Raw genomic sequence first — 23,429 nt, 5'->3', positions numbered from 1 at the left:
GAGGCAGAATAATGCAAATAGTTGTACTTACATAGAAGCAGCATTTATCGTGTAAACATTCTTGTTTATGCCTTAATTTTCCACTTAATAAAAGATACATTGTCATAAAGAGTTTTCCCCTTTAATTAACAAAATGATAATAGTGTAGCAAAGGGCAGTGTAGATTATATCAAATCAAGCTGCTTATTTTATCAGATTAAATACAGTGACAGTAGAATGAAAATATTGTTTGGTTGGTTTGAACAGTTTCACAATTATTCTATGCTCTTTGTTGGGAGTAAGGTGAAATCTTTTATTTTGTGATACTATTTTAGATTCAGCAGTATTGAGCTTTACAGTGATACCTAGCTAAGGAAGAGGTTTCAGAAGCTTTTTAAATATTTGCCTGTGATAATTTTATAGTAAGTTGCACTTAAGGAGAGTGGAGTTTTTTAAAATAAGCATAATCCAAATTATTCTGCTTCATGCTTCTAACAATATTTTTTAAAGAATTCAAAATTTCAAAACTGTTTTCAAGTTTGCTCTTATTCAAACTGCCGCTAGACCATGCTATGCTTATCTTACGTTTGTCTGAATCAATGTAATTACTAATTATTGCAACAAAATACTTCTTCTCCGAGTTATGAAATGGACTGTTTTGGTCTAAGAGAAGATGAAATGCAGTTGTACACCATAGAAACAGTCTGAATCCGTCACCTTTCCTCACGATGAGTAGGTCCTGAGAGTCTGACCCTGCATTTGGATCCACTAGCACAGACCATGCAGAAGTCTGTTCCAATCACTGGAATGTGTATCGGCACGGAGTCTGTGTTCTTCCATCCCAATACAGCCTCAATGATTTCAGTGGGACTTCTTACCAATTCAAGGTTCTACTCCACAGGAATAAGGGCGGCAGAATCAAGCTCTTCATCAAGATTCACACATAGATACCTATAGCAACTGATGAAGTCTCACCTTCTGCCTTTTGAAAAGGGGAAACATGTAAATTAATTAGGGACGTCAAGCGATTAAAAAAATTAATCGTGATTAATTGCGCTGTTAAACAACAATAGAATACCATTTATTTTAAATATTTGTGGATGTTTACTACATTTTCAAATATATTAATTTCAATTACAACGCAGAATACAAAGTGTACAGTGCTCACTTTATGTTTATATTTTATTACAAATATTTGCACTGTAAAAAACAAAAAAAAATTATTTTTCAATTCACCTCATATAAGTACTGTAGTGCAATCTCTTTATCATGAAAGTTGAACTTACAAACGTAGAATTATGTAAAAAAAACTGCATTCAAAAATAAAACAATGTAAAACTTTAGAGTCTACAAGTCCACTCAGTCCTACTTCTTGGTCAGTCAATCACTCAGACAAACAAGATTGGTTACAATTTGCAGGAGATAATGCTGTTTGCTTCTTGTTTACAATGTCACCTGAAAGTGAGAACAGGCATTTGCATGGCACTGTGGGAGCTGGCATTGCAAGATATTTAAGCGCCAGATGCACTAAAGAGTCATATGTCCCTTCATGCTTCAACCACCATTCCAGAGGACATGCTTCCGTGCTGATGATGGGTTCTGCTTAATGTAATGATCCAAAGCAGTGAGGACTGACACATGTTCATTTTCATCATCTTAGGCAGATGCCACCAGCAGAAGGTTGATTTTCTTTATTGGTGGTTTGGGTTCTGTAGTTTCTGCATGAGAGAGTTGCTCTTTTAAGACTTCTAAAAGCATGCTCCACACCTCATCCCTCTCAGATTTTGGACTGCACTTCAGATTCTTAAGCCTTGGGTTGAGTGCTGTAGCTATTTTTAGAAATCTCACATCGGTACCTTCTTTGCATTTTGTCAAATCTGCAATGAAAGTGTTCTTAAAATGAACATGTGCTGGGTCATCATCTGAGACTGCTATATGAAATATATGTAGAATCTGGGTAAAACAGAGCAGGAGGCATACAATTCTCCCCCCAAGGAGTTCAGTCACAAATTTAATTAACACATTTTTTTTAACAAGCATCATCATCATGGAAGCATGTCCTCTGGAATGGTGGCCAAAGTATGAAAGGGCATACGAATGTTTAGCATATCTGGCATGTAAATACCTTGCAACGCCGGCTACAAAAGTGCCATGCGAACGCCTCTTCTCACTTTCAGGTGACATTGTAAATAAGAAGCAGGCAGCAGTATCTCCTACAAATGTAAACAAACTTATTTGTCTTAGCAATTGGCAGAATAAGAAGTAGGACTGAGTGGACTTGTAGACTCTAAAGTTTTACACTATTTTGTTTTTGCATGCAGTTATGTAACCAAAAAAAAAAAAAATCTGCATTTGTAAGTTACACTTTCACGGCAAAGAGATCGCACTTCAGTACTTGTATGAGGTGAACTGAAAAATACTATTTCTTTTGTTTATCGTTTTTATAGTGCATATATTTGTAATAAAAAATAATAATATAAAGTGAGCACTGTGCACTTTGTATTCTGTGTTGTAATTGAAATCAATATTGAAAATGTAGAAGAACATCCAAAAATATTTAATAAATTTCAATTGGTATTCTATTGTTATAAGTGCAATTAATCGTGATTCATTTTTTTAATTGTGATTAATTTTTTTGAGTTAATTGCGTGAGTTAACTGCGATTAATTGACAGCCCTAAAATTAATACAAAAGATCTGAGAGCAAGTTTCAATTGCTGTTATTTATTTTATGCCGAAATCTGATGTGGGGCCCAATCCTACAGCCGTTACTTGGACAAAATTCCCATTGAAGTTAGTGGGAACTTTGCTTGAGTATGGACTTCAGGATTGGGCCCTTGAGGTATGGTATGGTGTAGGGATCTACTGTTTCATGAGACATTGTTTCAGAACACAGTGAGCTTATGTTCTTTTGTCACGTGGCCTCTAGCATTCTGTTTACCCTCTCTATTATCTCACTGACAGTTGGAACAGGAGTTGAGCTTACATGAAGATTATTTGTTCCTCAGAAGAATACAAAAATGTCGGAAACCAGAAGGTGCGGGCTCATCGTTATTGGACTGTAAGGAGATCATAAACAGATTCCAGGATCTGCTCGTCAAGGTAAGATGCTGTTAAATAAATAAAGATGCTGATAAAGATTTGCAATGCCACATATGTATGCACACACAGGCAATATTGCAAAACTGTATTTAAAAAGCAATATTTGTACACTTCCACATATTGGGCCAGATTCTAATCCCATTTTAACTGGAGTTAAATTCAGAATAACTCCATTGAAGTAAATGGAATTATTATAACGTAAGTGTGATCAGAATCTGGCCCACTAAAACAAATATTATAGAGCCTGATTGTACAAACACAAACACCTGTAGGTAATTTTACTCACACAATCTGCCCCAGTTGACAATGGAATGTTTGTCTTAGAAAGTTTGAGGATCATTTGCATTGAATGAAACTTTTAACAGTCATGGGATAAAATGATATTTAATTATTTATCATGTACTGAAGACAAAGGTATAGGAAAGGCTCATTTATATTGGAGTTCAGTTACTGCGTCTGTTTAGAGTGTGAGCTCCAGAGGGCTCGGATCATGTCTCCTCCATGTTAAATATAGTGCATGGCCGTGCCGCTGGAACAATGTTTATAGAGGGGAAGCTGAAAGCCATTGAACAAAACTGTAAACCCTATCTATGATGGAAAGCACTTCAAGCCAGGGCGTGGTGCCGCACTCCCTGCACTCCTAGTTCCAGCACCCCTGGTGCATGGTATACCAGTGGCACTTAACACATCATAATTATTACACAGGAGTAACATTATACATAACAATATTTACAATGCACCAAGCATGACAAATATAGACGGCAAAAATATAGATGACAAAATACTGGGTCACTCTAAGCCCTTCACAATATTTGCTCTTTTTTACATTAAAATGAGTTACATTATGTAACAACAATTGCACCCATTATTTAACAAACAAGACAGTAGCTACAAAAGTGTACAAAAGAGGTTGTGTTCGCAGTACAACACTCAGGACTTTGACACCCTAACTCTCATCGGCTTAGTGGGAGTGATGGAGCTGACGCCCTACAAGTTGATCTCAGATTGTATCTGAGAAAAATTGTTCTCCTTAACTTCTGAGGATTGGACAAGAAGCAATGGGCTTAAATTGCAGCAAGGGCGGTTTAGGTTGGACATTAGGAAAAACTTCTTAACTGTCAGGGTGTTAAGCACTGGAATAGATTGCCTAGGGAGTTTGTGGAATCTCCCTCATTGGAGGTTTTTAAGAGCAAGTTAAACAAACACCTGTTAGGAATGGTCTAGATAATATTTAGTCCTGCCATGAGTGCAGGGACTGGACTAGATGATCTCTCGAGGTCCATTCCAGTCCTATGATTCTATGATTTATTAACATTGCTCTGATGCCAGCTTTCATGCAGAACTGGACAGGGAGCTCCATTTGTGGGCTGCTGGTAGGATCTGACCCTGTGCGCTAAACAGTACACAGAAGGCCTGATTCTCAACTGTCTTGCACCTTATTAACACCTTTGGAAGGTGGGTGTAAAATGCTGCCACCAGTGTGAGATTTGGTTGTGTTTTTACACCCACATTGCAAAGGTGTCAATGACTACACAATTTGCAAAGCGCTTGAGAACTGAGCCCAGACACTGTGCTCATTTTCATTACTGGGGCTGAGGTGCAGCACATACAGTTTGGCAGCTAGAAAAAAGTCTGCTATTCATGAAGAAGCAAAACAGCAGGTTATTCGAGATGTATGAGAACAGTGTGCATAGCATATCTGAGGCTTAATTCTGCTCCGGCATAGACGCTTGATGTTACACAGTCCTTGGTTTGCACATGGAAGTGCAGTGCCATTAATGTTAATGAGAATTCCACGCATACATCTAAGCTAGCACAGTGCTCCAGATATTTGATGTCAGCTACAGGGACATATTATCATCACGGTTTTTTTTAAATTCAGGTACTTAACTATGAGCTCATTCACGAGGCACTAACTAGGAACCATTTGGTATAGTCAGTAAGTTCCTTCTGGCATATCCTAGTGAATGGAATAGGTGAAGGGAACCAGCTAATGAACTCTGAATTGGTGTCAGATTAGGGGATGGTGCCCTCAATCTGCCTAGCTCTTGAAATAATTAATTAGCAGTGTTTATTCTGTTCAGTAGATATAATAATTTCCTACCTGTGTTAAGTGGATTCTGGTGGCATGCACATCAGGGGCCTAAACTAAAGCCCATCAAAGTCAAATGGGAGTCCTTCCGAACGTTTTCGATCAGGCTCTAGTTGATAAAGCAAATCATGCCTGAAACTGACCAGCCTCATCAGTTCTGAATACCCTGTAGTGTGTCTGAGCTGGAGGAGTCCAGCATTGCAGCGCTGTGCTATAGCCTTGTAGGAAAGCCTCACACTTTTTGAATTGCCCTGTACAGTCATTCTTCTAAGTGTTTTCAAATACACCTTTCCTGTCACAGCATTTTCATGATAATAAAACCTAAAATAAAAGGCCCTTTAAACCGTGAGCTACAAATGGAAAGTAAAAACTCTGCTGCACGTGACCCCAGCAGAGCTGTTTTCACAAGTTCTGGTGATAGATATCCCAGAATCGAGAGTCAATAGAGCTCTCAGGGCCAAATTGTAACCTCACTAACACCTTTTGAATCCAGTGCTGGGGAACAGAAATAAATTAGGTCTGTAGTAGGTCTTAAATATCTGCTGCACCAAAGCAATGAAAAATATTGCTTACCATAAAAATGAATTCCAATGGGCTGCACTGCAGGGAAGAAAAGATCTCACAACACAGGTGATAAATATGGGAACTTACTGGCCTTTTCCTTTCTGCTTTCTCAAATATTTATTTTCTCTCCACACATCAGAAATACTGATCAGGTAGTTCAGGCACTAGAGAGAACAGAGAAGACTATGCTCAATGATGATGAGCTGTCAATTTATTTTATTCAAACCTTGCCAAACAGTAATAACCAATGTCACTTGTAGAGTATCTGTGTAGGAGGGGCACTGTATTGTCCCCCCAAGTGCTACGCTTTGTTTATGTACTAGCATTGATTCTGCTAATGCAAAGTCAGGGTGGTTTGCCAGAAGAACAAAAACTGGGTGATCTATTCTCCAATCTTTTTCCAGTCATGGAATTTTTACTGTATAATGAGGCTGGTAGGTGGGGGATGCCTTAGTGTTCTAAGCATCTGATTTGAAATGCAAGCAGCCCTTGATCCTCCTGTCAGACAAAAGGAATATCATGCAGTTTAATACAGGTGAACCTTTAGGGTCAAACTGTTTTGCTCTGTATGGATATTTACATACGAGTAAAGGTGTGGTTCCCCAACCCTGCCACTATTTTTCAGTGTGCTCTACACCCATTGGTAGCTGTCCTACCCTCTAGCTCCCCGAATTGGCTGCATTTCCTTTCGTATGGCCCTGCAATCCTTTAGGATGATAAGTTTCATGTAAATCTAAAATATTATGGGTCAAACTCTGTTCTCAGTTATGCTGGTGCGCTTTTACTGTGAATATCATTATATGGTCACAGATAACTCCAAGGGTACTATACTGATACCTTTGGTTATCACACATACATTGTAGGATGAGATGTGCTGTGTTTGGAACACTAATTAAATGTGATTTCAAATCTCTGAATAACCTTTTATAATGCTCTGGTTTTAGGATGCAGAACTCAGCAAGGATGGTGCAAAATTTGAAATGCAAAAAGGTACATTTCTTGATATTCTGGGAAAACTTTTACTAAATGAAATAAAGTGGAAAGTAGGTCTGTCAAGAGACAATGTTCTTTGCATCATTGAAAACACCATCGATAACATAAAAAATCTGGGGATGGCCTGCACTGTGCTTGGAGCCTGATTTTGCTCCCAGTGAAGTCAATGGCAACACTCCCATGCAGCAGGTTTGGTTCCTTATGATGTTTCAGAAGGTCTAGAGTCAGTATCTTAATACCTATGGCAATCCTTGAGCTTTACGGTGTCATTTTGGAACAAGATTTGAGGCGTCCTTTGCTCAGCATCTGGGTCTTTCAGTGCTATTATATCATGATAGCATGAGGCAGAAGAACATCTCTAGGAATGTGAGAAGGATAAGATGTCAGAAGAATAGAAAGTGCTTGCCAGGAAAGCTACCAAAAAGTGCTAAATTGCTAAATCTGCTAAACCAGTAACAAAGCACTGTTCTGCCAGCGCCCCAATGCTGCTAATCCTTTAGTTTACATAGGCAGAAAATATTTTACCAACTATTTACTATGTATTGTATGTCCATCATCTCTGTGAGGCCAGTGTTTGTACCAGACAAATTAATGAGTTCCTGCTGCTAATTAGAGCCAGCGAGTTAAAGCCCTTTTGAAGTCAGTGGGGCTCTATACCCGCAACCAAAGGGAGGATTGAAACACAACGTATTCAGAAGGCGTGTCAAGGTGGCATGCATGTAAATACTTATTGGTGGTGTGCATTTTATAGTCTTGCCTGATGCACTCCCGTTGGTGCATCTGTCATATCTTGACTGGGCTCCTGTAAGGGAATGTCTTCACTGCAGAGTTAGCCCAGGTGATTAGCACCTGAGTCTGAGCATACAAGTTAGGCTAGCTCACATGTGAGCGGCCACATGGCAAACCTATGCCTGTATTACTGCATCCTCACTGATGCTACACTCACCCATGTGTGTCACTAGGACTTCTGGAGACACATCCCATAATGCTTGGCACTGCAGTAAATTGAGCCACTCTATAATTCTTTCCCAGTAAATTGTGGGAGGATTTGTCTGTCCTTCTAGGCACATGGGGAATTAGGGCAAGGCAATGGTGGACTATCAGCATTCAGTGATTTAGCCTGTGTCCTCTCTGGAAAGTGGACAGACTACCAGCCCGAGTGAAAGTGGAACCCAGGCTCTAACTATCACCTCCAGCCAGCCCAGCTAATCCGGGATGAAAGCACCATCAAACTTGGGTGAAAGGGTTTTTGTGTGCATCAGAGCCTGGGCTAACTCTGCAGTGAAGACATTCCCTGCTCACCCCAAGCAGAGAGTGTTAGGGTAAGGCTTATTGAAGTGGTTAGTCGCTGCAGTTCACAGCATCCCACCGTCTGGGTGAGGTTGGTTTCTGTGAGTGCATAACACCTTTACACTGTGTGCCCCACCAGCAACCTATCGGTAATTCAGCGTGCCAGCCAGCCCTCCAGGGTCTGGGAGTTGGTTATTTAAAGCTCTGTCTGTCACCTCATTTGAACCTGAGATGTCTCTGCTGTCAGTGCCTGGAACACACCCTTTCAAGGTCAGCAGCAGGGCACTCTGAGCTGGAAGTCCCCACTTTGCTGTGCCCATCAGAGCTCGAATTCGCATTCATACACATGGGAATTTGTACACGTTATGTTCGATCAGACTTTTGACTGAATATTACTGTAGGCCCTGGTCCTACTGGTCTCAGCATGGGCACGGGGGGCTGCTTCCATAGGCCTCATTGCAAGATCGGGGCCATTATCTCTATTAGACAGGGAAGTTTTCTGTGAGGGGTGAGGCTTTTTAAAATCAGTCCTGATGATTCTGGCTCTTGTGTACTTTAATATTATTACACAGCGCGGAGGTGCGTCCAGGGCAGTCGCTGTACTGCCTAAGATAATGAATAAGGATAAACACATGAATAAATCACTGACCTTGTTTGATTGCAGATGACAGGCAGCAACCAATTTCAGCTCACCTAACGGGGTTCAAGAACAGCACCAAGAAAGTATCAGGTAAGGAACTCAGCTTTGCCAGACCCTATTCACAAATTGGAGGGATGGAGAAGGAGAGGAAAGTGGGATTTATAAGTGGTGAAATAATCATAATAATTATTATAATAATTAGGAGGGCATATCTAGTGGAGTCCCCCAGGAGTCAGTCCTGGGTCTGGTACTATTCAATATTTTCATTAATGACTTGAATAATGGAGTGGAGGGTATGCATATAAAATTTTCAATGACAGAGTTGCAAGCACTTTGGAGGACAGGATTAGAATTCAAAATAATCTTGACAAATTAGAGAATTGGTCTGAAATCAACAAGATGAAATTCAATAAAGACAAGTGCAAGTACTTCTCTTAGGAAGGACAAATTAAATGCACAACTACAAAATGGGGAATAACTGGCCGGGCAGTTGTAGTACCCAAATCCTGAACAGGATCTGGGAGTTACTGTGGGTCACAACTTGAATATGAGTCAACAATGTGATGCAGTTGTGAAAAAGGCTAATATTCTGGGTGTATTAACAGGAGTGTTGTGTGTAAGATGTGGCAGGTAATTGTCCCATTCTATTCAGTTGAAATACTGTGTCCAATTTTTGAGTGCCATGCTTTTGGAAAGATGTGGATAAACTGCAGAGAGTCCAGAGGAGAGAAACAAAAATGATAAAAGGTTTAGGTAGCTTAACCTAGGAGGAAAGGTTAAAAAGACGGGGCATGTTTAGCCTTTAGAAAAGAAGACTGAGGGGGACCTGAGAACAGTCTTCCAATATGTTAAGGGCTGTTCTAAAGAGGACTGTGATCGATTGTTCTGCCGTGTCCACTGACAGTAGGATAATAAGTAATGGACTTAATCTGCAGCAAGGGAGAGTTCGGTCAGACACTAGGAAAAACTTTCTAATTATAAAGCTAGTTAAATTCCAGAATAGGCTTCCAAGGAATGTTGTGGAATCCCTGTCAGGTTGGACAAACACCTGTCAGGGATGGTCTAGGTTTACTTAGTGTGCCTCAGCACAGGGGACTAGACTAGAAGACTTCTTGAGGTCCCTTCCAGCCCTCCATTTCTATCATTCTATGATAATATCTAGCGTTTCTGTAATGCTTTTTCTATAGAGCTCAAAGCACTTCATAAAGGAGGGGAGTAGCATATCCGCATTTTACAGATGGAGAAACTGAGGCACAGAGAGGTGATGTGACTTGCTCAAAGTCACCCAGCAGGCCAGTGGCAGAGCCAGGAATAGTGCTCAGATCTCTTAAGTCCCAGTCCTCTGCTCTAACCACTGGGCACACATTTTCCTATATGGGGTTTTACACTTCAGGGAATCAAACTCAGCGGTAACTATGTAGAGTATTATTCTTGAGTCTGATGATATTTCATGTAGGCTAACTCCTGCTTGCCTTACTCGTGTGCATCTGCCCACTGGACTCCACTGTGACAATGCACTTGAATAAGGTGGGCTCAGTTTGGTCTTATGTGAAGTGTAACTGAAAGGCTACAGTGAGTTAGAAGACAATAATTCCAGCATAGGAGTTTGGTGACAACATAAACTAAACCTCGCAATGAATATGTTTCCTTTTGCTTCATTATTGGTTGTTTTCTGTTTTTTTAATATCAGGTTTCCTAGAAATAAATAATAGATGGTCTTTAAGAAAAGGAAATAATGTCATTGTTTTCAAATGGACCACCCTCCTGCTGAAACCTGGCTAAAATACATTTGATTTTGTAGGCATGTCATGCACTTTGAAGGACTGGGGAATTGCGTGCCTTTAGCAGAGAGAGTGTTTGTGTGGTCTATGTGGGTGTAGTGTATGTGTGTGCTTTTCAGAACGTTATTTCTGGTGGTCATTTTTACAAGAAAAACTGCTAAATGAAGAAATCCCATCATACCAGGGACTGTCAGGCTCAGCTGTGAGTGGAGAAGGTTAGGGCTAGATTAAGTGAAGAGTAATGTTCATCATATGCAGAATCTGAAATAGCCCATGCTAAACTGTAAGAGCAAAATAAGGCCTAGTACTGCAAACCCTTAGTCATGAGTGTTGTCTTTACGCATGCAAAGCATCTCACTCTTCTCAAGGCTGTCTCCACATTTCCCCTAAAATTTCCCACCTTTGATATCAACAGGGAGAGCACTCATTAGATAAGGCGCTGATGGTCACTGGCTTTAAAGGGTATCTCTACATTGCAATTAAAAACTCATGACTGGCCTGTGCTAGCGGACTCAGGCTCATGGGGCTCAGGCTATGCGGCTGTTTAATTGCACTGTAGGCGTTTGGGCTCAGGCTGGAGCCAGGCTCTAGGACCCTGCAAGGTGGGAGGGTCCCAGAATTCGGGCTGTAGCCTGAGCCCAAACCTCTCTATTGCAATTAAACAGCCCCTTAGCCAGAGCCCGAGGAGCGTGAGAGAGCTGGCACAGGACAGCCATGGGTGTGTAATTGCAGCGTAGACATACCCTTAGTCACTATAATGAACGTATAGACACCACGGAGCCATGTTCTATACCATCTCAATTACATTTATCTAGAACAGTTTCCTGAAACTGTGCTGAATAGGTTGTGGGCCTGTCTACACTTGCAGTTATACCATTTTCATCACTGGCTCGGCTGCACTAATTGTCAGCACTAGGTAAATTTTCTAGAGTAGTCCTGGCCCAGGAGACAGCCTGCAAGAGCAAAGGTGTATGAGTAAGAGTCTGCAAGATCAGACCTATAATCTGGTCAGAATCTCTAAACCTAAGCACATTTCAATTGACTCCGGAGTAACTACCAGTAAACAGCAATAGCTCTTTCCATCTCTGACGCTACAACTCACACAGACTTTATTCCACTTTATAGCTCAACGCATAACCTTGGGGAAACCTATGTACTAAATAAAAATCACAAAAAAATTCCCTGCAATCCTATTGATATTATAATGCAAACTAACAAACACTCAGAAATGAACTAGTTTGGCTGGAACTCAGTGCCTAGACTCAGCCATTGGGGAAAAAGAAAACAAGACAGTAACGTGCACATGTATAGACCTCATGCTGGATTATTCCTTCACTAAGAGAACGTCCTATTAAAGGTCAAGATACCCATCCTGCTCCCATTGCAGTGAATGGTATTTCAGTTTCTCCAGGGTTGGGTTCTTTGTGAGGTAATTAGAAACACTGATACTGGATATTATTTTCATATTAATATCCGAGGCTGGAGTTCATTCTCTTCTCTTTACTGGACTACAGTAGGTCACTCAACACATAGCTTGCTCTGGAACAGACAGAACCTTCAATGGGATTATCTTTGTGTCCTAAATCCAGATTAGCCTGTGGGTGTTTAAATTCTGCTCTGTGCTGTAGTGCCACTCTCAGAACTCCATCAGGTCTAGCAAACTTCCAAAAACCTTAGTTATTTATTTTGTACTTCCTTACCTGATTCTCACTCTTTTTTTCCTATTAGGAAAAAAAAATCAAGACTTTTTTTTTTAATGTAAGGTTGAAAATGAATATTTGCTCAGTAAACTTCAATAGGACTTGATTTTGCATTAGAGAAGTCAATGGGAACTTGGTAATTGACTTCAATGGGCACAGGATCAGGCCCACAGAGAAAAAAAGCCCTCTAAAGGTATGTCTACACAGCAGCTAGACTGTGGCCTGTGCCAGCCGACTTGGGCTCGTGGGGCTTGGGCTGTTTCATTGCTGTGTAGACTTCCGGGCTTGGGCTGGAGCCTGATCCCTAGGATCCTCCTACCTTACAGGGTCCCAGAGCCCGGGCTCCAGCCCGAGCCCAGAAATCTTCACAGCAATGAAACAGCCCTGCAGCCCAAGCCCTGCAAGCCTCTTGGCTGGCACGGGCCAGCCACAAGTGTCTAGCTGCTGGGCAGACGTATCCAAAGGGTTCAAGCTGGAGCTCGGGCTTGGCAGCCCAGGGAGAAGGGTGGGCTTCAGAGCTTAAGCCACAACATCTACGCAGCTGTTTTGAGCGCTGTAGCGCGAGATCAAGTCTGTAGCCTGGGGCCCTGAGACTTGCTGCTGCAGGCGGTGTAGGCGGACTCTAATTGCCTGGCATATTTCATGTTCTACATTAGAGAGGGTTTTTAGTTATTTTAGTTTCGCTATTTGACAGTGCTCAAGGTGGATGTACACGTCAGCCAAGAAAAGGCCCCTCCTGTGCTCTTTGACCCAGCTCTCTTTGACTCTAACGGGCATTTTACCTGAGTAAGGACGTACTCCGCAAATGTCCTTGACATCTCCACTCACCCCCACCAACTGTGGCAGCCGGTGCACAAACAAGAGCCCATCCTGGCATGCAGCAGACAGTGCTGCCGATGCTGTTGGGGGAGATTTGTGTTTTGCCACGAGAAAGTTTATGGTATGTAAGTTGCTAGGCTTGGAGGCGCCTGCTACAACTGTAGAATGAAACCTGTAGCAAGGTTATTTTTATACTTTCTCACCTGATTCCCACCCTCTTCAGTAGCTGGAAGAGGGCGATGGAAGGAGGAACCTAAGGACAGTGTACAGGTCAGAAACGAATGTCAGCACCTGGGTGTTGAACACACCTGATAATACAAAAACCATCATACATTTCAGAGGGACTCTTCATGGCTATGAGTCAGCTCCTCTCAAAGGCAATGCCCGAGCATCTGAAGGCTGCATTGAATTCAATGGAGCTATGACCATTTACACCAGCTGAGAATCTGGCTCTTTGTGTCTATTATTTGTAGCAAAATGTATTATAACCATGACTACTTCTCTGCTGCATAAAGAAGGCCAAATGCTAAGCCACACACCAGGTCAATCAGAGGAGACAGTGTGGGTTAAGAACCAAAAAAACCCAACTTCCTTCCTGTGTATAAATAAGACAGCAGGGCAAATCTGTGGCCACTCTAGTGCTGGGATCCCATCAGAGTACAGAGGGGAGGGATAGAATATCCACCTTGAGCTCCCAATCCAGCTCTAATAATTCCCATCAGCGTTGGTCAACTTGTACATGATGTCAACCGATACAACTACTTGCCATGAAGAACAAAGAGCCCCTTTCTCCCAGAGCAGGGAGAGGGAGCCCAGCAAGAGGGAGGCTGTGCTGTGCTGTGGGCAGTGCTCACAGCCCCAGAGGAGGAGCATCTGGGCAGGAGCAGGATGGAGACTGGGAAGCTGTGCTGGGGAGCAGTTATCTTGCTACATGGTATAGATACACTTCGAGAGAGACAGTTTTTACCACAATGAGCTTACAGTCTAAAGAGACAAGAGAGACTCGGGGTCAGACTGATTCCATTCACATGAAGAAAAGGCGTACTAGTGGCACCTTAGAGACTAACCAATTTATTTGAGCATAAGCTTTCGTGAGCTGCAGCTCGATGAAGTGAGCTGTAGCTCACGAAAGCTTATGCTCAAATAAATTGGTTAATCTCTAAGGTGCCACAAGTACTCCTTTTCTTTTGGCGAATACAGACTAACACGGCTGCTACTCTGAAACCTGTCATTCACATGAAACGTTCTACTGGTATTTTTTTTCTCCTAATGTGATTTCTGACTCATTCAACTCAAAAGCGATGTTTTTCCCTCCACAGTTTTACAGTGGCAGAAAACGGGGTATGCCCCTATGAGCAACCTGATATCCTACAAAGGAGGGAAATTGAAGGTGGAAAAAGAAGGGCTGTACTACATCTACTCCCAGGTCAGCTTCTGCACCAAGCAAACTCCTGGGGCGCCATTTACGGTGTTTATTTATTTGAACCTACCATCGGAATTTGATCGGCTCTTATTAAAGGGACAGGATACACACAGCTCATCCAGTGTTTACTGTGCCCTCCAATCCACTCACCTGGGAGGAGTGTTTGAACTCCGGAAAGGTGACGTGGTGTTTGTTAACGTGACAGATTCGACTCAAGTGAACTATGATCATGGAAACACATACTTTGGTATGTTTAAACTCTATTGAGAAGTGACCTGCCTTGAAGAAGAGAGCTGCAGGAGGCCCAATCCCAACTTTGTTGAACAAAGTGACTTCTGGTTTCCAATATTTATGTTCCTCTGCATCTTTAGTTTTCTTGTATCTAGTTCTGTATATTGTGTTATTTATTAACAGGGGTGGAATGAGCCCTTAGAACAGAAACAGAACAAAGTTTGGAGCTGTTACTGTGTGCACTTTGTTCTCACCTTTTCTCATTGCAGAATGTCTGTACACACATCTGTATCATATGTATTTAAGCCTTCCATGCCCTGTGTGCTATCACTTGTCTGACCGGGTGGATATGCTTATTTAGTAGAACATAATATGAGTGTTTCTTTCCAAACAACATTACCTATCTCTCAGGGGACTCCAGTCAGATAGATTATATGTACCTCTTTTTCAATCTGCTTATAAAGTAACAGTGGAAAAACTTTAAGGGTTTAGAAACATCTTCTCTAGGAAAAAAGCAATCAGCAAATTGCCATCCTTAAGCAGTAACTGCCAATGATACATATTTACCATTTAAATTCTATATTTCACCTGAAGTCTCCCTTCTTTTCATCTCTGTATATGTACAATATACAATCAGCAGAGCCTTGTACCTTTTATAATCATGTGATATTTGCTGAGGCTTGTTCACACTAGGTGAAATTCACTCCAGAGAAGAAGGGCCTGCACAAGGTCCATGAGCCACTCATGTCCTCAGAACAGGGCTTCAGTGAGCCGTAAATAGTCCTCTGCCCCAGGGTGAATTTCATGCACAGGCCTAGACTGTCCTGTATAGATTTGTGAATGAAGGGGACACTGCTCATGGAACAACCCACACCCACGTGGAAGGGAGCCTCAGCCACCCTCCCCGTACCACTACCCCTTCTGTCCAGGCCCCCCGGACACCCCTCCTCCATGGGCCCTTATTGCACACTATGGGAAGGAATGGGAAGGCAGAAGACTGGACCAGGCAGGATCCCCTGTCCAGTCCCATGATATACCTCCAAGCTGTATTATCTATTGTGTAGAGCCTCCCCTGGGCACCTTGGGGCTACCACAGCCAGGGTAGCTCCTGGTAGAGTGGCTCCACTGCGGTCACTGGGGCCATAGCTGGTGCAGAGGGACTGGACCTCTATGGATAGGCCCCAGAGCCTTTTCCATGTGGGATCAATGGGTAGTATGGGGATGTCCTTGCTGAGATTTTTCTCCCCAGACATTCCTCCCATGGACTGTTTGAGAGGGTGATCCGGGCCATAATAAATTAAGACAGTTACATAGCACCTTGCACCCAAAGATCCCAAATACCAAGAGACTTTTCAGGGTCCTGATCCTGGAACTCTTACTCACTCAAGTGGTGCTCACTCATGGGAGTAGCTCTGTTGAAGTAAATAAGATTGCTTGTGTAAGGGTTGCAGGATTGGGACATAGGATTTTTGCCTGACTAAAGATTGCAAGATTGGCCCATATAGCATACCATGGTCACTTGCCCCATCTTCAATATGCAGCCACCTCTGGGATGGAAAGCAGTAATCTTTACACACAGAACACACCAACACCAGTGACTGTGGATTTAAGGTCTGATGCTGCACCCACGGATGTCAATGGGAGGCATGCTCAGAAACTGCCAGTCTAATTTTATTATAATTTAATATGTAGTGTTGGTGGCATAACTTTATTAGAGAATGGAGTCAGTGAAATGTTTTTGTTTGATGCATTGTGTAAAAATTATTTATTTAATTAAAGCTGTATTATATTCATGGACAAAGGGAGGGAACAACTCGAAGTTGCATTGAAAAATAGAAAGTGTGCAAGGAATAAACATGACTGTTGTTATGTTTGTGCAGTAATGTTGGATCCGCAGTATTGAATGTTGAGTTCTGAAGTGCTAAACCGGAAGTGCTGTGTTGCTTATACATCACAGCGCTGAGCTAATTTGCAGTCTTGCTACAACAGTTGTGTAGAATTCTGCATACTGTAGTGTTACAAATAACATACCCTTTATAAATTAACAAATAAAATTTCATTTTATACAGTTTTTAATGTGATTGCATTTTTAAAAAATATAATGCCAGAGTTTGCCACTCTGATTTGGGGTCTAGTGTGGAGTTCTATACTGTTGCCCAGCACTGTATCATCTGAGCACGGATACTATATATGCTTTCCTAACTGAAGTCATGACACTCAACATTATATATACTCTTGCAGTTTGACAGGGATTTTGACTTTTTCTCTGTTGCCATACACAATATTCCAGTGCTTGTTTCATGCACGTATTTCCTGTGTATCTGTATGAGTTTCCTCCCACCTCTTTTTTTTTTTTTTGTGTAACTTCCTCCTCCTGCAAAAGTTACTCTTCATCAGATGGAAGTGGAAAAGTGAAATTATCTCAGCCAATCAGAGTGCAGTTACATACAATTCTCTTCACACTGACTGATTTAGGGAATCTTATTTGCATACTGACTCTGTGCAATAACTACATAGTATGCAAATATATGTACCCTAGTTGGTTGCCAGCCATTATCAGCCAGTTAAAGAACAAGGATCGGTAGAACCATTTGATAGTTATTTCTCACAGATTGTTCTGTAAATGCAACTCTTTGCATTTCCATTCCTGCAATGCAGCAGTGGTGAATCCTGTGATGGGGGGAAGAGGTGGCTGCAGCATGTAATACATACAGATGTCGCATTTTCAACAACCAATATTAAAATAAGAAACAATATGGGATATTTAGCATAATAGAAACTTATGGAGTTTTTAAAATCATTTCACATTGACATAGAAATCAAACCCTGCTAATGGAGTCAGAGGGAATGGACAGCAGATATCTCAGGGCAGAAGATCAGCTACAGCTGGGAAACAGTGAACTTATCAAGGCTTCTGTCCCTGAAGCAGGGGCTTTCACCAGGTCTCTGCAGCAGTCAATGCCGTGACCATGAGATACTGCCATCTCACCTACGAGAGGTGAAAGCACTGTGATCAAGGAACTCCCTGGCCTGGCCCCAAGACATCTAAAAGAGCCTAAAGACCTGGGATGAAGACAGTGGTCGACACTTGCACTGCTCAGACACGATGGAACTCTCTGCAATAAGGGTAAGGCTCTTCTGTGTGGGACACAGAGCTTTCCTGGGGGCTGGTCGGAGACTATGGAACAAACTCCCCCAATGTTCTGTGTTCAAGCATAAAAACAGAGAGAGCATCATTCAGGCTTTAATCCTTCCTCCACATACAATGCACTCTCTCCTCAAGCACTTACTGAAAGTAGAGTTCTCTACATTCCTAGCCGTTACCCTATACATAATCATACTCATCATACCACAACGGCCCCATTAAGCAGCTAGCTATTGTAACACACAGGAACGAAGGACCATTACAAATCTCACTACCTTTTGCTCCAAATTTAAGATGCATTTCTTTGACAGAGTAATGTGTATTAAAAACCAAACAAACAACCCTACCAAAACAAAACATTCCACTGCACACACAATTCGCCCCTGGGGAGAGGATGAGAGAACACATAACACGTGACAGATGTTAGTCACTGTGCTTATGCACTACTGAAGGTGCTCAGATACCATGGAGATAAGTGTGGTAGAAGAGGCTATATAGAGTAGAATACAATAGACACAAGAATTGCACCAGTAGAATTCATCCTTTTTCGGTGGTGGCACACATGCATCCAAACTCATGTCTGACTACCACCAAAATATCCTTCAAGTTTTTCAGTGTAGTTATTCCCCTATTCAGAGTTGTGCAAATCCCTAATGGCGGAGCTATATCGGCACAGCAGCAACGTGGACACACAGGCATCAGTACTGTATTGCCAACCTCCACAGATAAAAAAAATCATGAGTTTTTCTTTTTAAAATACGATTATACTGTGCTTTTTTGGTCTGTCTTTTGATTTTTGATCTCCCCTGGCCCATCCCCAGTGTGCGTGTGTGGCTGACAATCAGTATTGTCCACGCTCCCAAATTTATTGGGTAAGGTGATTCTGGTCCCTACTGCAGAAGCTCTTACCCCCACATCTTCCTGTCCCCTGCCTACCAAATAATTCTGCCACCTGGCTCCCACCCCAATAGTTCAGCCCCCACCCCTCAAACCTTCAGTTCAGCCCTCCAGTCCTCCTACCCATATCCATTCAGCCACCCTCAGTTCCCAGCACCTCAGTTCAGCCCCCTCTATTCAATCCCCACTCAGTTCAGCTCCCCGTGCCCCTCCGGTCAGCGCCCTTTGCCCCCCCTCAGTTCAGCACCCCCTCAATTCGGCCACCTTAGCCCCCCACAGTTCAGCCACCCTCAGTGCCCAGCACCTCCATTCAGCCCCCTCAACCCCATCTGATCAGCTCCCTGCTCAATTCAGAACCCCGGCGTCCCTCAGGTCAGCTGCCTCAAACCCCCAGTTCAGCCTCCCACTCAGTCCAGCCCCCTGCACCCCTCAGTTCATCCCCCTGCATCGCTCAGGTCAGCCCCCCCCACAACTCCCCTCAGTTCAGACTCCTCAGCCCTGTCTGTTCAGACCCCCCCCTCAGTTCAGCCCCCTTAATCTGCTTCAGTTCAGCCACCTTAGCCATCCCGCAGTTCAGCCCCCCCTTAGTTCTGTCCCCATCCCCAAGTTCAGCCCCCCAGCTTCACCTCTGCTCCTCCTGGGTTCTTCACACCCCTCTCCCAGGCCTAGGGGTTGCAGTGGGGTCCCCTCCCCCTTCCAGTCTAGAAGGGGGGGAGGGGGGCTCCATGGGCTGTCACCCCCCCAGTGCCCCTTCCCAGGCGATGCTGGGGGGGTGGGGGGGGCAGAGGAACCATCCTGTCCCCACTGCCCACAGGATGGGGTGGGGGCCACCCTAAGTGGCTGGGCTCTTTGCACCCCCGCCCCCTCCTGAGAGAGGCTGAGGTTGCTGAGGAGAGAGAGAGAGCGCAGCAGCGAGCTCAGCCTGCAGCAGCTCTGATTGGCTATTCTGCCCCAAGAGGCGGGCAAGCAGGCTGGGCATCCAATCAGAGGGCTCAAATTCCCCAAAAGGCCAGAGCGCCTCCCTTCATGGCCAGAATGGCTCATGCCCAGGCCAAGGCCCTGTGGCTGAGAAGGTGGCGGGGGTCGGGCAGGGGCACGCTGACCCCCATGCCGGCAGCCCTCCCGCTGCAATCCCACACTGCGCCACTCCCGTCAGCCGGGGATGAGGGTGGGTTTGGGAAGGAGGTGGAGGACTCTGGGATGCCCACCCACAATGCACCATGGCTGTAGTGACAGAGCTGTAGTATGAGGCGTGGAACTGGAGAGGGAGGGTCTGGCTTCAGGAGCGATTTGGTGCAAAGTGACACCAAATCGCTCCTTATTTGGGGCTTTTTTGTAACAGGTGACGTCCACACAGAGTTGTAGTTTGAGAACGGTTCTAGCAGTGGTTTCAGTGATTGACTGGCATCAAGGTATATGCACTTCATTTGAATTTTAGAATCCTCCTATCCCCACTCCCATTCATTTAAGAAAACACACCCAAGTTTGTGAACTTTCTGGACTGTCCACTTGACACAGCCTATGTTCCATTTTTTTGTCCCAAACCGGGATATGCTTCAACGGTTCAACACAGGCATATACCACACTGAGGCAACAGAGACCGTGGAGGATGGAGAGAGCAAGGATGTCCTTTTTAAATAACGTAAGTACACACAAATGTATTATTTTAATATTTTTAATGTGTAACAATGTTGTATGCAGCAAAACTAGAACTACTAAAAATATGGAATTTGTATCCCTCCCCCCACATCCCCACTCCCCTTCCTCTGAAATGGGGTGGACTCGTTTTGAAAGGCAGTGCCACTTTTTTTTCCTTCATAAGACTCAGCAACATGATCTGGGCCAGGCTGCTGGCTAGCACAGGCCCCTTAGCATGTAACTCTGGCCTCTGTGTATGCTCAGCAAAGATCTGTCCTATAAGTTGGTCTGCCTGCCACGTCCCTTACTGCTAATGGCAACGACCTGTGTGCAGGATCTCCATATTGTAAACAGGCCTTGAATAAGGAGCAGAGTTCTGACTTCTTCATAAGGCTGATGTAAACTATAATTTTACATTCAGAAGACTAAGCCAGATAATTGCATCAGGAGTAGTGAAGTGTACCACTGTGATGTCTCCTTAATATTTGTGAATTGGGTATGGAACGGTTTTATGTTCCATGGTCTGTTCTGGGTGGCCAGGGAATGGTGAGCACAGATGGAAGACAGTCATGCAGCCAAACCTGTGGACAGCATGCAAGGACCCGTGGGAAAGAAGGGAAATAGTAGCACTGGTTGGAAAATGTATTTTTCACTGATTTTTTCATTTTTATTTTATTTTGTTGAAAAACTTGGTCTTTGGTTGCTGAAGACCAAAAATTTTTTGTTTTTGTAACCACCTAAAACACAGATAAAAATAGATGTTTTCTTGTGAAAATGTCTGTTTAATCAGAAAGCTGTTTTGGTTGCAAAAAAGGTTTTGACGAACACTTTTCCAACCAGCTCCACTGACCAGGCAAATGCCCCTGAAGTTAATGCAGACTTAGACAGCAGTGACTTCAGGAAGATGGGCTACATGGATTGTAAGAGATTCTTTGCTCCTCAGACTCTCTTCAATTTTGTCCATGTCTGAGACAGCCATATGAACATGGCTCCAGGGCCACTTTGCTCAGACCGTGGCAGCTTTGTGCATTTGGGGTGGGGGACTCCAAATGGGTCTCTGCTCTCTTTGCACTGGATCTTTCTACCCCTTTCCCTACACTCTGCCTCTAGGATTCTTCATGGTGCCAGTCTCCTGCCTTGGACTATGGACTCTTCTTCAGTGCCTTGCTCTTTCGACAGGTTCTTTGTATCCTAGGGAACTGTGGCAGCTTGTATGCACATGATGCAATATCCATTCTCAGAAAAACACTGCAGCTGTACTAGGTATCCATCCGCTCCCGCAAGTAGCACATGGTCTGCTCGGTTCCAGCCTCTCCCTCCTTCTACCCCAAGGTCTACCTCTCGGGCTGGTATTTCTGCAAGGTTATAGTTGCAGTGGTTTTGAGGGCACAGTTTCTTGATATTCACATGGTTTCCTGCCTGGGTGTGGTGCTTACTCTTCCTTTTTCCTCTGAAAGGACAATCTGCCTAATTCCTGTCAAATTCCTACTAGGAAGCCCTGCAACCAGACACAGGGGGCCTGAGTTTCCATTGTCGTACATCTTGTGCAGTCATTGACAGCAGTGCAAAGTAGGTGTAAAACTCTACCAAAGCAGAATCAAGGAAATGTAGGACTGGAAGGGACCTCGAGAGGTTATCTAGTCTAGTCCCTTGCACTCATGGCAGGACTGAGTATTATCTAGACCATTCCTAACGGGTGTTTGTCTAATCTGCTCATTAAAATCTCCACTGACGGAGATTCCACAACCTCCCTCGGCAATTTATTACAGTGCTTAACCGCTCTGACAGGAAGTTTTTCCTAAATATCTCATCTAAATCTTCCTTGCTTCCCTAAGCCCAGTATGTCCTGTCCTCGATGGTTAAGTTGAATAATTTATCACCCTCCTCTTTATAACAACCTTTTCATACTTGAAGACTATGTCTCCCCTCAGTCTTCTCTTCTCCAAACTAACAAACCCAGTTTTTTCTCTCTCTCCTCATAGATCATGTTTTCTAAACCTTCAATCATTTTTGCTGATCTCTTCTCGACTTTCCCCAATTTGTCCACATCTTCCCTGAAGTGCACTGCCCATAGTCCTCCAGCTGAGGCCTTGTCAGTGCTGAGTGCAGGGAAAGAATGGTAGCTTTACACCCATTTTGCTCTGGTGTCAGTGGCAGCACAAGATTCAGGGCAACAAGCAACCAGGCTCAGTGAGCATGACCTGGGGGAGGGGAAGGGAATTCCCATCCTGCTGCAGTTTGGTTTTTTGTGGTCACACTTCTTCCCCTGCCTTGGGAACAAGATGATAACATTTCAGTCAGACTTGACAACCACATTAAACCATTGTGAGGCATCAGACAGGAGATGGTCTCAAAAGACCAGGCATTTAGAAGGGTTAGATTCTCCTAGTAACTTCCTGAGATTTGTGCATATGCAGCTGAGGGGACAGTTGGGTCCCAGACATCTAGCCTTATGATCCAAGCTGCTTAGGGAAGAGTGGGAAGAGAGACAGACAGACACTCTCCCTCATACTCTGTAGTGATCTGGGGACAAAATACTCAGCTCTGAATCAGGGAGTGCAGAGACTTGAACTTGAATGGAGGGAATGGTGGCCCCCTTTGCCTCCCAAAATGCTCAGGTTTCCAGCTGAAAATGACCATTTTGACACAGGCCCATTTTCACGCAGGCTTTCGAAAGGGCGTGTTTGTTACAAAGCAGAACGAAAACAAATATCAAAACCTCAAAAGTTGCCGGGAAACACCAGTGTTGCCCTGCGCTCAGCTGTGTTCACACGGCGCAGTTCTGAACACAGTCCAGCCTAAGCACCAAGTATCCCTTCCAATGCACCTCACAGCCAAGCCTCAAATATTTGCCTCCCCAACTAGGCTGATGTGTTTCTCCTCGCCTTAAAACAAACGCTCGTGCTAGTGTAACCCACACACCTTCTGGGTGTGGCGTTCTGTCCCATCTAGTGGCACCGAGACCACTTAGAGAGAGAGAGAGAAAATGAGTCTGCTCTACAGCCTTAGCTAACAGACAGTTGGCTTTTAGCTCATGCTGTAGAGGCTCATGCTCTAAGCTCCAGAGGTCCCTGGTTCGATCCCGCCTGCTGCTGACCGGGGTCTGTCGGCATTATACTAGTATAACTCTAGTCAC

The 23,429-nt window shown here is 43.6% G+C and overlaps 1 protein-coding gene and 1 long non-coding RNA gene across 2 annotated transcripts in view; one reads left to right on the top strand and one right to left on the bottom strand.

The window, feature by feature from the left end:
• Nucleotides 1-16,640, top strand: part of CD40LG (CD40 ligand) — a 52,465-nt gene extending 35,825 nt beyond the window's left edge. Inside the window, 4 exon segments of the mRNA XM_074962704.1 lie at nt 2,943-3,080; nt 6,681-6,726; nt 8,684-8,749; nt 14,279-16,640. Coding sequence (XP_074818805.1) covers nt 2,943-3,080; nt 6,681-6,726; nt 8,684-8,749; nt 14,279-14,649 — 621 coding nt within the window. The 3' untranslated portion in view covers nt 14,650-16,640.
• On the bottom strand, nt 5,720-8,725 carry LOC141993254 (uncharacterized). Its single transcript, XR_012640806.1, has 3 exons — nt 8,669-8,725; nt 6,969-7,087; nt 5,720-5,900 (listed from the first exon to the last, which is right to left on the bottom strand). It is a non-coding gene; the product is annotated as an uncharacterized LOC141993254 (long non-coding RNA).
• Nucleotides 16,641-23,429: the final 6,789 nt, after the last annotated feature.

Source organism: Natator depressus, chromosome 9 (genome assembly GCF_965152275.1).
Source record: "Natator depressus isolate rNatDep1 chromosome 9, rNatDep2.hap1, whole genome shotgun sequence".
NCBI classification, from domain to species: Eukaryota; Metazoa; Chordata; order Testudines; family Cheloniidae; genus Natator; species Natator depressus.
The sequence above is the reverse complement of the archived record's forward strand: the minus strand, read 5'-3'. Positions and strand labels throughout refer to the sequence as shown.